General features: G+C 47.5%; 1 protein-coding gene across 9 annotated transcripts in view; it reads right to left on the reverse strand.

Moving 5' to 3' along the window:
• Positions 1–3,155: 3,155 nt before the first annotated feature.
• LOC102449711 (DEP domain-containing mTOR-interacting protein-like) overlaps positions 3,156–12,305 on the reverse strand; it is a 60,941-nt gene continuing 51,791 nt past the window's right edge. For all 9 annotated transcript variants that reach the window (XM_006132496.4, XM_014578264.3, XM_006132498.4 and 6 more), the window contains 4 exons: positions 10,540–10,680; positions 9,019–9,089; positions 6,630–6,734; positions 3,156–4,309 (listed from right to left, as the gene is read on the reverse strand). In XM_006132496.4, coding sequence (XP_006132558.2) covers positions 4,184–4,309; positions 6,630–6,734; positions 9,019–9,089; positions 10,540–10,680 — 443 coding nt within the window. In that variant the 3' untranslated portion in view covers positions 3,156–4,183. The remainder of the gene's footprint in view (positions 4,310–6,629; positions 6,735–9,018; positions 9,090–10,539; positions 10,681–12,305) is intronic.

Raw genomic sequence — 12,305 nt, forward strand, 5'->3', positions numbered from 1 at the left:
AGACTCCCATTAATTGCTGCAGGCTTTGGACCAAACCCCAGCTAGTTATTAACCAAGTGGTTTCAAACACCCAAAGGAAATTGAAATAGAGAAAATTGCACAGACAGGCCAAAAGGGATTATTATTAGGGTTGCCAATTTTGGTTGGATCTAGTCCTAGAGATTTAATTACATAAAAATCTTTAATTAAAGATTTATCTTTAATTCCTGAAGTTTCCAGGACAGTCCCGGTGGGTTGGCAACCCTAATTGTTATGAACACTGAATCAGACCTCCTTCAATTGCTCTTAAATATGCTTCCATTCTAGTAATGTTCTGGAAAACATTCAGAGAGAAGCGAGATTACCAAATTCCAAATAAAGAAGTTTTCCCATTGCAAAATGGTATTAATGGATCAGAAATTTTCCATGGGAATGAGGAAACTCAGCCCTGCAGAAAGACCACGATGTATGATGGGAAAGGTAGTATGGGAAGCAAGAACGGGGCCATCTCAGGCATCTCAGACAGGAGGAAGAGGTTAACTTCAAAGCCCCCTGCTCAGCAGCCGCAGAAGGTGCAGGCACGATGCGTCCCAACGTGGGCGCTCCGGGAGGGGGTGAGGAGCGCATGCGCCGACGTCCAGGAGAGGGGCGGCTCGGTTGGGCTGGCGAGGGAGCCACAGAGGGCACCGGTGCAGTGGGTACTGGCTCAGACAACCCGGGCAGGGACGAGAAGCACATGTGCCGGTATCCTGAAGAGAGGGCGCCAGATTTAAAAGGAGGACAAACCCCAGTGAGGGGGGGAGGAGTGGAGCTGAGCAGGAGACAACGGGAGAGACCGGAGGAGGAACCTGGACCAGGACAGGGGTCGCAGAGAGGGAAGGAAGCAGCCCAAGACAGGGCAGGACGTTGCCCGCGGACCAGTGAGTTTCAGGACGGACTCCACCACCGGTCGAACAGGTACCATCCAAGCCTGTTCTTAGGGTCCTGGGCTGAGACCTAGAGAGAGGGCAGGCCCAGGTCTCCCTTCCCCCTCGGCAACCCGGCCCTTCTTGGGTCCGAGCATCAAAAACCCGGACCCTGGCCGCAACCCGGACCATTAATTTATCCGTGAACTGAGGCGGACCATAGCACCCTATAACACAGAGTCAAGACAAAAACAAGCAAACCACTAATGGTTGGACTCTACTACTCCGGAATACATCAATTTTACTCTAAAATATGATCACCCCAAGTCACTTTCGATCTCTGCCTCCTATGGAATTTTAAACCTCTGGAAACTTGTGGAAAACACACCTGTGCCCACCGGGCTCAATAGTTATAGCCCAATAGTTCTTTGGTTTCTTAATTTTAAAAAAAATTAAATGTGTATGACAGTAGCATTTAGTGATGTCAATCAAAGATCAGGGGCCCTGTTGTGCTCAAGAGCAATGGGCAACCGAGATTAGCGAGTAGGTCACATGAGTGGCGCCCCCATGAGTGGGCTGCACGACCAGTGGTAGGCAACTTGTAGCCTGCCACCCACTATGGTTCCACCTGTGGCCCGTGCATCTCCCTCTCTGCCCCCTTTCCGCACACCCCTCTCGCACACTGTGGCATTGGAGCTCGCAGCGTTGGCTCCCGGGCAAGGTGGGTGGGCGACAGCTCCATGCTCCAGAAAGGGGCAGGGCCAAGAGCAGAAGGGGAGTGGCTGAGGGCAGAAGGGGAGTGGCCGAGAGTAGCCAGTCCTCCTTGCTGCCCCCAGTGCATTGTGTTCCCCCCCAGCCCTTAGCATTGCTGGAGTGCATAGCCCAGTGCTCCTGTGGCAAAGTGTTGGGAGAGAGGGGGAGAAATAGGAAGTGTGGAACTCCAGTGCCCCAGTGTGCAAGAGGCTTGTAGGGGAGGGGGCAGACAGGGGGTGCACAGGCTGCAGGTGGGTTGCAATTGCCCATCACTGGGCTAACCACTGTACAGGCCCTTAACCCGACCTTCAAGGTCTAGTATAGTAGAGATCTTGGGGTCATTGTGGGCCACAAGCTAAATATGAGTCAACAAGTGTGACACTGTTGCAAAAAAAGCAAACGTGATTCTGGGAGGCATTAACTGGAGTGTTGTGAGCAAGACACGAGAAGTCATTCTTCTGCTCTAGTCTGCACCTATTAGGCCTCAATTGGAGTAGTGTGTCCAGTTCTGGGCACCACATTTCAAGAACGATGTGGAGAAATTGGAGAGGGTCCAGAGAAGAGCAACAAGAATGATTAAAGGTCTAGAGAACATGACCTGTGAGGGAAGAATCGGGCTTATTTAGTTTGGAAAGGAGAAGACTGAGAGGGGACATGATAGCTGTTTTCTAGTATCTAAAAGGGTGTCACAAGGAGAAGGGAGAAAAATTATTCTCTTTGTCCTCTGAGGATAGGACAAGAAGCAATGGGCTTAAATTGCAGCAAAGGAGGTTTAGGTTGGACGCTAGAAAAAACTTCCTAACTATCAGGGTGGTTAAACACTGGAATAAGTCACCTAGGGAGGCTGTGGAATCTCCATCACTGGAGATATTTAAGAGCAGGTTGGATAGACATCTAGCAGGGATGATCTAGATGGTGCTTGGTCCTGCCATGAGGGTAGGGGACTGAACTTGACCTCTCAAGGTCCCTTCCAGTCCTAGTATTCTATGATTCTATAATGAAAAGGCCATCTGAGTAGGTAGGTTCTCTTCAACCATCCCTGGTGTACCTGCTCCACTATCAACATCACCATGTGAACACAGCCCATTATTACCAGCCAGATTCCTTCCACTAGCACAGGTTTAGCAGCTTCCCAAGAGGCTCTGGTTGATGAAAATTGAGTTCACGCTAACCTTGAGTGATTGGAAATGGTAAAAGGTTTCTGCATATCAAGCATTGTGGATCTTCTGCAGATTCACAGAGGAGTAGTCCTTGCAGGAGCCCCATACGACCTCCTGCACACATTAAATTACTGAAATGTATTTTCATTTGTACTTCATAGCAAGTGAGCTAGTGCATGATTGTGCTCCTGTGGAACTCAACAGGAGCATTGCCTTTAACTTTAAAGAGAGCAGGTTTGGGACAAGTCTTGGGAATATCAGTTTTACCAGACATTTCACCATTAGAAGGAGGAGTGTTAAACATTGAAGAAAGTGATGTAAGAGAAATTATGTAATTAAATACTGAAACACTGACCAATTGGCCTCTAGACAGATTTTATTGAAAAAGACTGTTTCAGCAACAGTAGTTTGAAAATATATAGTCAAAAAGATATGTTTAAAAATTTAAATGTTAGAAATCTCTTAAATGCTTCATCAATAAGTTATTCCCCTTTTGAGTATGTCAACTTCCATCTGGAAAAGGTGCCTCTTCCACTGTGGCATTCTTGATGAGATCACCAGCGCCATGTACGTCTGCATCCGCTGGAACGTGTACAGCTTTTGCTAAGTGTTTTTAGTTGACACTTTGTGCCAGGCAGTTTACTGAGCTCATCAGCTATTCTGTTCAAGGTCATCACATAGAATGGTAGGGTTTAAAACAAAACCAAAACCAACAAGCTTCTTATCACTTGCTAGTCCTAGGAGTGCAAATACAGTTCAATTCTTACTTGTTGCAAGTTGCAACTTGACCTCAGGTGCTTATATAGGTGAAAGGACTGTGTACACGCAGGACCCAATCCTGAGAGAGGCTGAGCACCCCCATTGACTCTAAAAGGAGCAGCTCTGATTAGGCACTGAGGCGAGGTCTACACTAGACCTGGAAGGTCAGGCTAAAGTACGCAACTCCAGCTACGTAAAATACGTAGTTGAGAGTCAGCTTACCTTAAGCCGAGCTTGATGCCGTCTTCATTGAGGGAGGCCAATGGTAGCAAATGAGACTGCGAGGCGTACCAGTGCTGCGCAGAGCCACCCTCAGCATTCGATGTAGTGGGTCTTAATGAGACCTGCTAAATCGAATGCCAGATCAATCTCCAGCATGGCAAGTGAAGATATGGCCTGAGACACAACTAACTTAGTCCTTTGGGAGCTCAATAGATCTGCCCCTGTCAGATTCCATTTACTTAAGACAAGTCAAAATACCAGGCTATATTTCAGGCCTAGCCTCTTCGAATGAGAGACCAGGTTGGGTCCTTCCCCTGATTTTGACAGAATCCTGAAACTGATCTCTGGCCTTTAGTAGCTGAAGTATCCTGCTTCATGGGACAGTGATGTGGGATGATTCTTCGCTCATTCAACGGCTTCCATGACCTCCATAACAAGCGTTCGCGGTCCCGTCATGATGAGGCTGGTGATGGTCGGATAATCCAAATGCAGGACGTACATTCCATTCACGGAGAAAACAAACTGACACACCTGCAAGTGAGAGGGAGAAATGTTTTACCGTGACGTGACTGCACCACCGTTCTAGCTGCGCCTGCTCAGAAAAGTTCGACTTTGTGATGCAGGTATCTCTTACCAAATCCTATAGCTCAGTGGTCCCCAACGTTTTGGGGCTGCCGGGCGCCTGGGGGCAGGGCCGCTCACAGGCCACGTGACTGGGGGTGGGGCCAAGCATGCGACGCACACCCGGGGCCAGCACCGGCATGTGACGCCACCCCGGGCAGGGTCCGCCCAGACACTGCACACGCGGGGCCGGCACCGGCACGCGCCGCGCACCCAGGGCAGGGGTCGCCCATACGCCCAGGGCTGGCACCTGCCGCACACCCGGGGGCGGGGCCAGCCCAGATTGCTCCGCAGGTGCACATAAATGGCCCGGCGGACGCCATGGCACCCACGGGCACCGCGTTGGGGACCACGGCGATAGCTGGAAAGTACTTTATACACTTTATAAACTGCATTGATAGTTACCCAATTCTTAATAGCAACCAAGGAAATTTATATTGGGAGCAAATGCAAAGGCCCTTTTATGAGCAGGTCACGTACCTGTAAAAGCTGACTGCAAAACTTGTTAATAATATTTGCTATTTTTTAAACGAGGAGATAGAGGAAAGGCTCAGATGAAATGGGCTCTTGAGCAAATGGAACAAATTCACCAGAACCTTGTTCTCTTCCAATTTTGCCTGATGCTAATGAGCAAATTTAACTGTTTCTGTCTCTGAAGAATCTTATTACTTCAAATATGCCAGTAAGTCACTTGAAGGATATATAAGATTTGTACAAAAATTACTCTTTGGCTGCCGGGGGTTCTATGAATTTCCTCTTTCCTTTGCTCCTAGATACTGATCTTCAGCCAGAGCACAAACCCCATTTATTTTTGGTTTGTTGGTCTAAAATGGTTTTCAGAAGCTCAATTCATTGTATGTGACCTGGAATCAGCAGAGCGATTACAAGATGAATAAAGCCAAACTCGTCTCCCTGTCCTCCAAGGGAATGATTTATCACTGGAGAGTCATACGCCAGCTTTCACGTGCAAAGAAAGCACGCAACTTACTTTTTAGTAAAACAGAACACTCTTAATACCCCAGTAACTTTAATATTGGGTGTTTCAAAGCAGTGTGCTGCTCTTTCCCTGCATTAATAAAACAAAACAAAACAAATAATAATGTCAAAGGGCTGGGGTCCAGGCTGGAGTAACTCTTCCATGATGCACCACAATTCCCCCCCACCCAACTGGACTACCACAATGCATCATGGGAGTTGTAGTCCATCTGGGGAGTTTGGTCCATAGGAAAAAAAAAATGAGATGAGGCATCTGAACTACAAGTCTCATGAAGCATTGCAGCACCTCAGATAGGGACAGTTCAGTGTAAAACCAAGCCACCACAACAGCATTTCCAAACTTAAATTTTTCTGTACTTCTCATCCCATGGAGTGTGTCAATATTTTGACTTTTCATCCCGATTGAGGACAAAAACAAATGCTGAAATTCCAATCACAGGAGGGAAAGAACAAGCAATTTTCTAGTGAATACACAACACTCTGCTAGAGCGCGTGTCACATCTCCCTGGGCATCTGGGCTGCAAGAGGATAACAGCCTATTACTGCTACCAGAGAATGAGTTACTCCTTTAATTGAAGTAGAGGTCTGTGCTGCAGTGGTGATGGTCCTGAGTTTGAGTGCTGTGGACAGCCCCATATGGGGAGACTCACTACAAACAGACAACTGATGAAACTGAAGAGAATGACATAAACAAGAGCCAGATCCAGCGAGGGCAGGCACCGTGCAAATCTCACGCAGGTCGGACATCTCCTGAACAGAGAACAATAGCCAGAGCATTCCAAATTCTTCTGAGAAATAAATTTGTCAGGTGACCTCCAAGCCCGGACTCCCTTTCAAGCTCCCACAGCATAGGAGGGGACACAGATATTTGCTGACACCTGTCTGTAGAGGCAACGCCACGTCATGGGCTATGCAATGTATCCCTTCACATTGACTCTCCCATACACAGGTTCAGATCAGAACAGCAACAGCCTCCGCTGGGTCTTCCTATGCCTTTGAAAAGAGCCAAGCACCAGCCACTTTAACACACAGGGGTCCGATTGCTGCTAAGGTGCTGCATGCTTTGCAATCCTCACCCAAAACGTCGCAGGGACAACTGCAGCTTGGAGACATCGCAGCGAGCGGCCACTGCACTCAGTGGATTCATGCTGAGGGTGAACTTGGCCCCGCACATTTGATCAGCATACAAGTGATATCTCATGTTAACAACAGGGAGGTCCAGGTTGGACAGTACCTTCATGCCGGCTGCAGCAGCCGGTCCTCCTGGGTCCACAGCTTGGATGTGGCAGGGTCTCCCTCCACGAACCACAAATCCCCAGCCCACAGCATCGCCCACAATCTGCAAGCAGAACAGAGGGACTGTAAGGACTTCACAAGTATTGTCTTGCCTCTGCGTCGATGACCATACAAAGGAGCTCTGCTGAACTACTGGGGTCAGCATTTAGCCTTGACCCATTATCACATTAACTAATTGTACGGAGCTGGGTCATTGGTAGGTGGGATTGAACCTGCGGCCTTAGGGGCTAAACCCTTGTGCCTCTACCACAAGCTAAAAGCCAACTGCCGAATAACTAAGGCTGTAGAGCAGACTTCACTCTCCCCTCTTGGTGGTCTCAGTGCCTCTGGGTTACTGAGTGAATCCCCCACATACTCTACAGCGAGGAACTCAAAAGTGGGCCAGCCTGAGAATGTGTTCACACATCTGCTTATATAACCTTGATCTCGGTGGCTAGGGGGCTTGACCAGGATGCAGGGACTCAGGTCTGACTCACCATTCTGCACCAGATCTTGAATTCTATGTTCTCCCTCCCAAGCAGTGTCCTAAGCACCAGTCCACAGGTGGTTCTGTGGTGTGCTACTCTCACTCCTGTCTCTTGGAGCAGTTCCCCTGTGTATAAATACTTCAAAGAGCCAAAGAGAGAGACTAACTCTTGAACCTGGCGACGAAGGTACTCACCGATAGGCAGGCGAGGACTTCAGCTTTCTCTCTGCCTGATTCAGAATAAGAATTTGAATCCACATCTGCTACGTCCCAGGTGAGTGCCTTCATTGTCAGGCTAGAGTGGCTCTCCCTCACTCTCTCCGAAAGAGTTTTCCTGTAAGCTACGTCTAGACTGGCATGATTTTCCACAAATGCTTTTAACGGAAAAGTTTTTCCGTTAAAAGCATTTGCGGAAAAGAGCGTCTAGATTGGCATGGACGCTTTTGCGCAAAAGCACTTTTCCCGGAAAAGCGTCTGTGCCAATCTAGACGCGGTTTTGCGCAAGAAAGCCCCGATCGCCATTTTCATGATCGGGGCTTTTTTGCGCAAAACAATACCGCGTTGTCTACACTGACCCTCTTGCGCAAAAGCATTTGTGCAAGAGGGCTTTTGCCGGAACGGGAGCAACATAGCATTTCTGCAAGAACACTGACAATCTTACATGAGATCGTCAGTGTTCTTGCGGAAATTCAAGTGGCCAGTGTAGACAGCTGGCAAGTTTTTCCAAAAAAGCAGCTGCTTTTGCAGAAAAACTTGCCAGTCTAGACACAGCCCTAGTGTTTAATGTGCCGTATACCAGAGAGTGCTCCAGGTTTTAAAACCACACTGGCTCTTTATTCCAAGTCCTATTTACAGGGATGCTGTAACTATCATTCCAACCATGTGCACACAGACTAGCTCATACCTCCTCCAGACTCTTCCCTCCTGCAAACCATGCTCATCCTGGGTTCTGAATCAGTTTAACCCTTGACTGTTCCTAGTGTTCAAGTCAGTGATCTAGTCCCTTTTGGACTCATAGCGTATCTTGATAACCTTAGAGATGCCTCCAGTGATCTGTAAATGAATCATACAAACCAGGTGTGCACCGAGTGGCATGGAAAGACAATCCGCCTGTGATGGGAAAGGGAAATGAATGTCTTTGTCAAGCGACGCTGAAGTTGTACAAGCCTGCAGGAAATGCAATGGAGTTTTTCTCCTTACAGACCGGCTACGTCTACACTGCAGGCTTTTTGCGCAAGAACTGTTTTGCACAAGAGTTCTTGCACAAGAGAGTGTGTCTACACTGCCATGTGCTTTTGCACAAGAGCATCCACGACAGGGTGGACGCTCTCTTGCGCAAGAAAGCTCTGATGGCCATTTTAGCCATAGGGGTTTCCTGCACAAGAAACCTCTGTTGCCCATCCACACTGCCTTCTTACACAAGAACTCTTGCGCAAGAGAGCTTATTCCTCATAGGGAAAGAAATAACTCTTACGCAAAAAGCCCTCTATTCCAACACCTTACTGTAAATTTACTTGTGCAAGAACGCATGTGCAATATAGACGCTCCGCAAGTTTTTGTGCAAGAACAGCTGTTCTTGCACAAAAAGCCTGTAGTGTAGACATAGCCAAAGACTTTTCTCCTTTCTCTGTCCCAACATATGTACACAAACCATGAGCAAGTGGCAGGAACTTGGAGACAGCTACTGCCCGTTCATGAGCTTCTTGGGAGTGGAACAAAGAAACAAGTCCTGATGATGTGAGAGTCACTCCAAATGTAAACACATAGGAGTGAAAATCTACAGCACATAGAGAGCTAACAGAGCATTCTGGAAGAGATGAGCATAGCTGGTAATGTAACAAAATTTGGACTGGTTACTTACGGTTAGCGTTTTCTTGATGTATGGAGCCCCAGGGGACAGGAGCTCCTCATTGGTGACAGGCCTCTTTAACACTAGAGCCAAAAGTGACAGATCCAATGACAATCATGTGTGCAAAAGTTAAATGCAATATAATGCATAATAAGGAAGACTAGGAATTACCAGCTTGAGAATGGTTGGGCAAGCCATCCAAAGCTGTTCTCTGCATACACATTCTATGAGAACAGAGCAAGTCTGAGACAAATTCAAAGACATCTTCCTTCTCTGTGTTTCCTCTATACAAGTATTAGAACTGGCAGGGAAAGTTTGTGAAACGTCCCCCTACATCCCACAACAAAAGAGGTGGTTTCTTAAAACAAGTCCCCAAAAAAGTGTTTTAGCTGTTTTTGAAAATGGAAATCACAATACTATTTTCTAAAGAAAACCTGAAAGATTTTGATCAACAATTTGTTTTCTTCAAAAAAAAAAAAAAAAAAAAAGTGTTTCTAGAAATGAAATATGTTGCAATGTTCTCTAAGGCTGTGTCCAGACTCAGGGGTTTTTTCGAAAAAAGTAGCCTTTTTTCGAAAAAAACTTCACCTGCGTCTAGACTGCAGCCGCGTTCTTTCGAAATTAAATCGAAAGAACGCGGCTTTTCTTTCGACGGTGGTAAACCTAATTCCACGAGGAAGAACGCCTTCTTTCGAAAGTGCTCTTTCGAAAGAAGGCGTTCTTGACACCAAACTGGCTTTTTAGAAAGAGAGCATCCAGACTCACTGGGTGCTTTCTTTCGAAAAAGCGGCTTGCTTTTTCGAAATTCCGCGTGCAGTCTAGACGCGCTCTTTCGAAAGAGGCTCTTTCGAAAGTATCTTTCGAAAGAGCCTCTTTTGAAAGAGGCTTGCAGTCTAGACATAGCCTAATACACACACACACACACACACACACACACACACACAGGAGGGCCTTTAATGCTGGACTCCACACACACACACACAGAAAGAGAGAGAGAGTCCATCATTAAAAGGTCCTTCTCCTAAGACAGACCAAAACACCACCACGAATCTGCGGGTTTGAAGTGTGCTGTTTCGGTGAGAGAATGAAGCCTTTCAAAAAGACACCCTACCTCAGGAAACTTTCCTCCACAGTTAAAAATGCTCGCGATCCCAGATCGAAAGCCTCTCTGACAGAACGGGGTTTGTTTTTAAATCAGAAACGATCTGCCCGGAGAGCAGAGGAAGCATACAACATTTCAGGGAAAACGGCTTCATTGCTATGAAAGGTGATGTATAAAAAAGAAGCAATTTCAAACTTAGTGATGGAGTGGCAAAGTGGAGGCTTTTTCTGGGGCCAATCCATTTACCAAGACTTGCACCAAACCAGGAATTGAGTGATCTAGCTGAACTCCCCCTCACGTTGTTCTTGCCATCCCACTCTTTTCTTTTAGGCCTGTTGCAATTAGCCTTCTTATCACCAGTCTCAAATCCAATAAAATCTCTTCAGCCTTCCTCCGTGTTAGACACGTGGCCCTGAAATGTGAGCACTCACCTGATTTGGGGTTGCATTCAACTGCCGGCAGAAATCCCAGGCTGGGTGGAGCAGTGAAATAGGAGTTGGCACTTCCGGCAAGAGAGGTGACGCTGCTCCTCCGAACAGCTGAGACTAGTCTGATCTCCTTGTTGGGCTGGACTGAAAGACACACACATGCAACTCCTCCCATGATCTTTGCTGGGGCAAACAGACCGGTTTGGCTGGAGTTTGGCCTGCTTTTTCAACCCAGGCTTTGCAGTCACATAAATGGATCTGCTCATCCTCAATGCATGCACTTTTACATGCCCTCAGCCACGGAAATCGGTCCTCACTAAATATCCGGCCCAATTTGCAGACTCAGGAGGTCCGAATGATTTAGGAAACATGAAACCTTCAGATGGTCTCCCTTCACTGGTCTTTACTCAGCAACAGCTGTGGGTGTGAGGGGTCAGATCCCAAGGCCAGATAGGACTCCCTTGATCAACTAGACTGACCTCCTGGATAACACAGGCTAGAGAACGTCTCCAAGATACTCCCTACAGCAAATATTTCAGAAAAACATCCAATCTCCGTTTAAAAAATGGTAAGTGAAGGAAAATTCACCATGACCCTTGGTCATTTGTTCCAGGGATTAATTACTCTCACCATTACACATCTGTCTGATTTCCAGTCTGAATTTGTCTAGATACAACTTCCAGCCATTGGATCGTGTAAGTCCTTTCTCTGCTAGATTGGAGAGACCCTTGTTAAATACAGGAAAACTCCAGTTGTCCGGGATCCAAGTGTCCAGCACTCCCAATAGTCTGGCATAAACTGGAACCCGAAAGTGCTCCAATCAGCCGCTCTCACGGCCGGACCACTGTGAGACACATGCATGTTCGCAGCCCCGCACCGTTCCGCTCATGGTCCCCAGTGTACTCAGTGCCCAGCCTGCACTTGCTAGCAGTGGGCCGCTGAGCACAGGCAGCTGCCTTGGGACCCGGACATAAGGTTGGGGGAGAAGGCAGACTGGGTTACAGCAGGGATGGGAGGTGTTTGGCTCCGGAGAAGGGGAGGTCAGGAAAGGGGAGCGGGATTGGGTTGGGAGTATGCCCTCTTATCGTACCTCCCGCTACTCCGGCATATCCGATAATCTGGCACCACCTAGGTCCCAAAGGTGCCGGATTATCAGAAATCTACTGTATTTGTTCCCCACATTGCCACTTATGGACAGGGATCATTACACCTTAGCCTTCCCTTTAAGCTAAATAGGTTGACCTCTTTGAGTCTATCACTATGAGCCTGCTTTCTCGTCCTTTAATCATTCTTGTGGCTCACTTCCCAGCACTCTACAATTTATCAGCACCATTCTTGAGGCTATATCAACATTAGAAAGCTTTGGCAGTGAAAGTGCTGTCGACATGCAAAACTAGCCAAAAGTGAAAACCGATCAGACTGGTTTTCTTGCCTTCCATTATTGACATTTTATGGCCACATTGTCAGCACGCTATCAACAGAGAGCAAAGCAGTGTGGGTAAGCATCCCACAGTGCAGTGTTGTGAGATCCCTTCACTTCTTGGGATGCCTTCCTAGCTCTGGGAGTTCTCTGTGCTGAGGAATGTCAAAGCAGCACAGCAGAGTCTCTAGCCCTCCCCCTGCAACAGCAGTCTGCCTGCCGCCATATTCCTAGCAGGGCAGAACAGGAGCATTCCAACGATTTGTTCTTTGTTTGTTTCACAAATGAAGCAGCTCCCTCAGCTGTCAAATAGTTCTCAGAGCTTTCGGGGTGGGGGGGAACAGCATGC

Source organism: Pelodiscus sinensis, chromosome 18, assembly GCF_049634645.1.
Source record: "Pelodiscus sinensis isolate JC-2024 chromosome 18, ASM4963464v1, whole genome shotgun sequence".
NCBI lineage: Eukaryota > Metazoa > Chordata > Testudines > Trionychidae > Pelodiscus > Pelodiscus sinensis.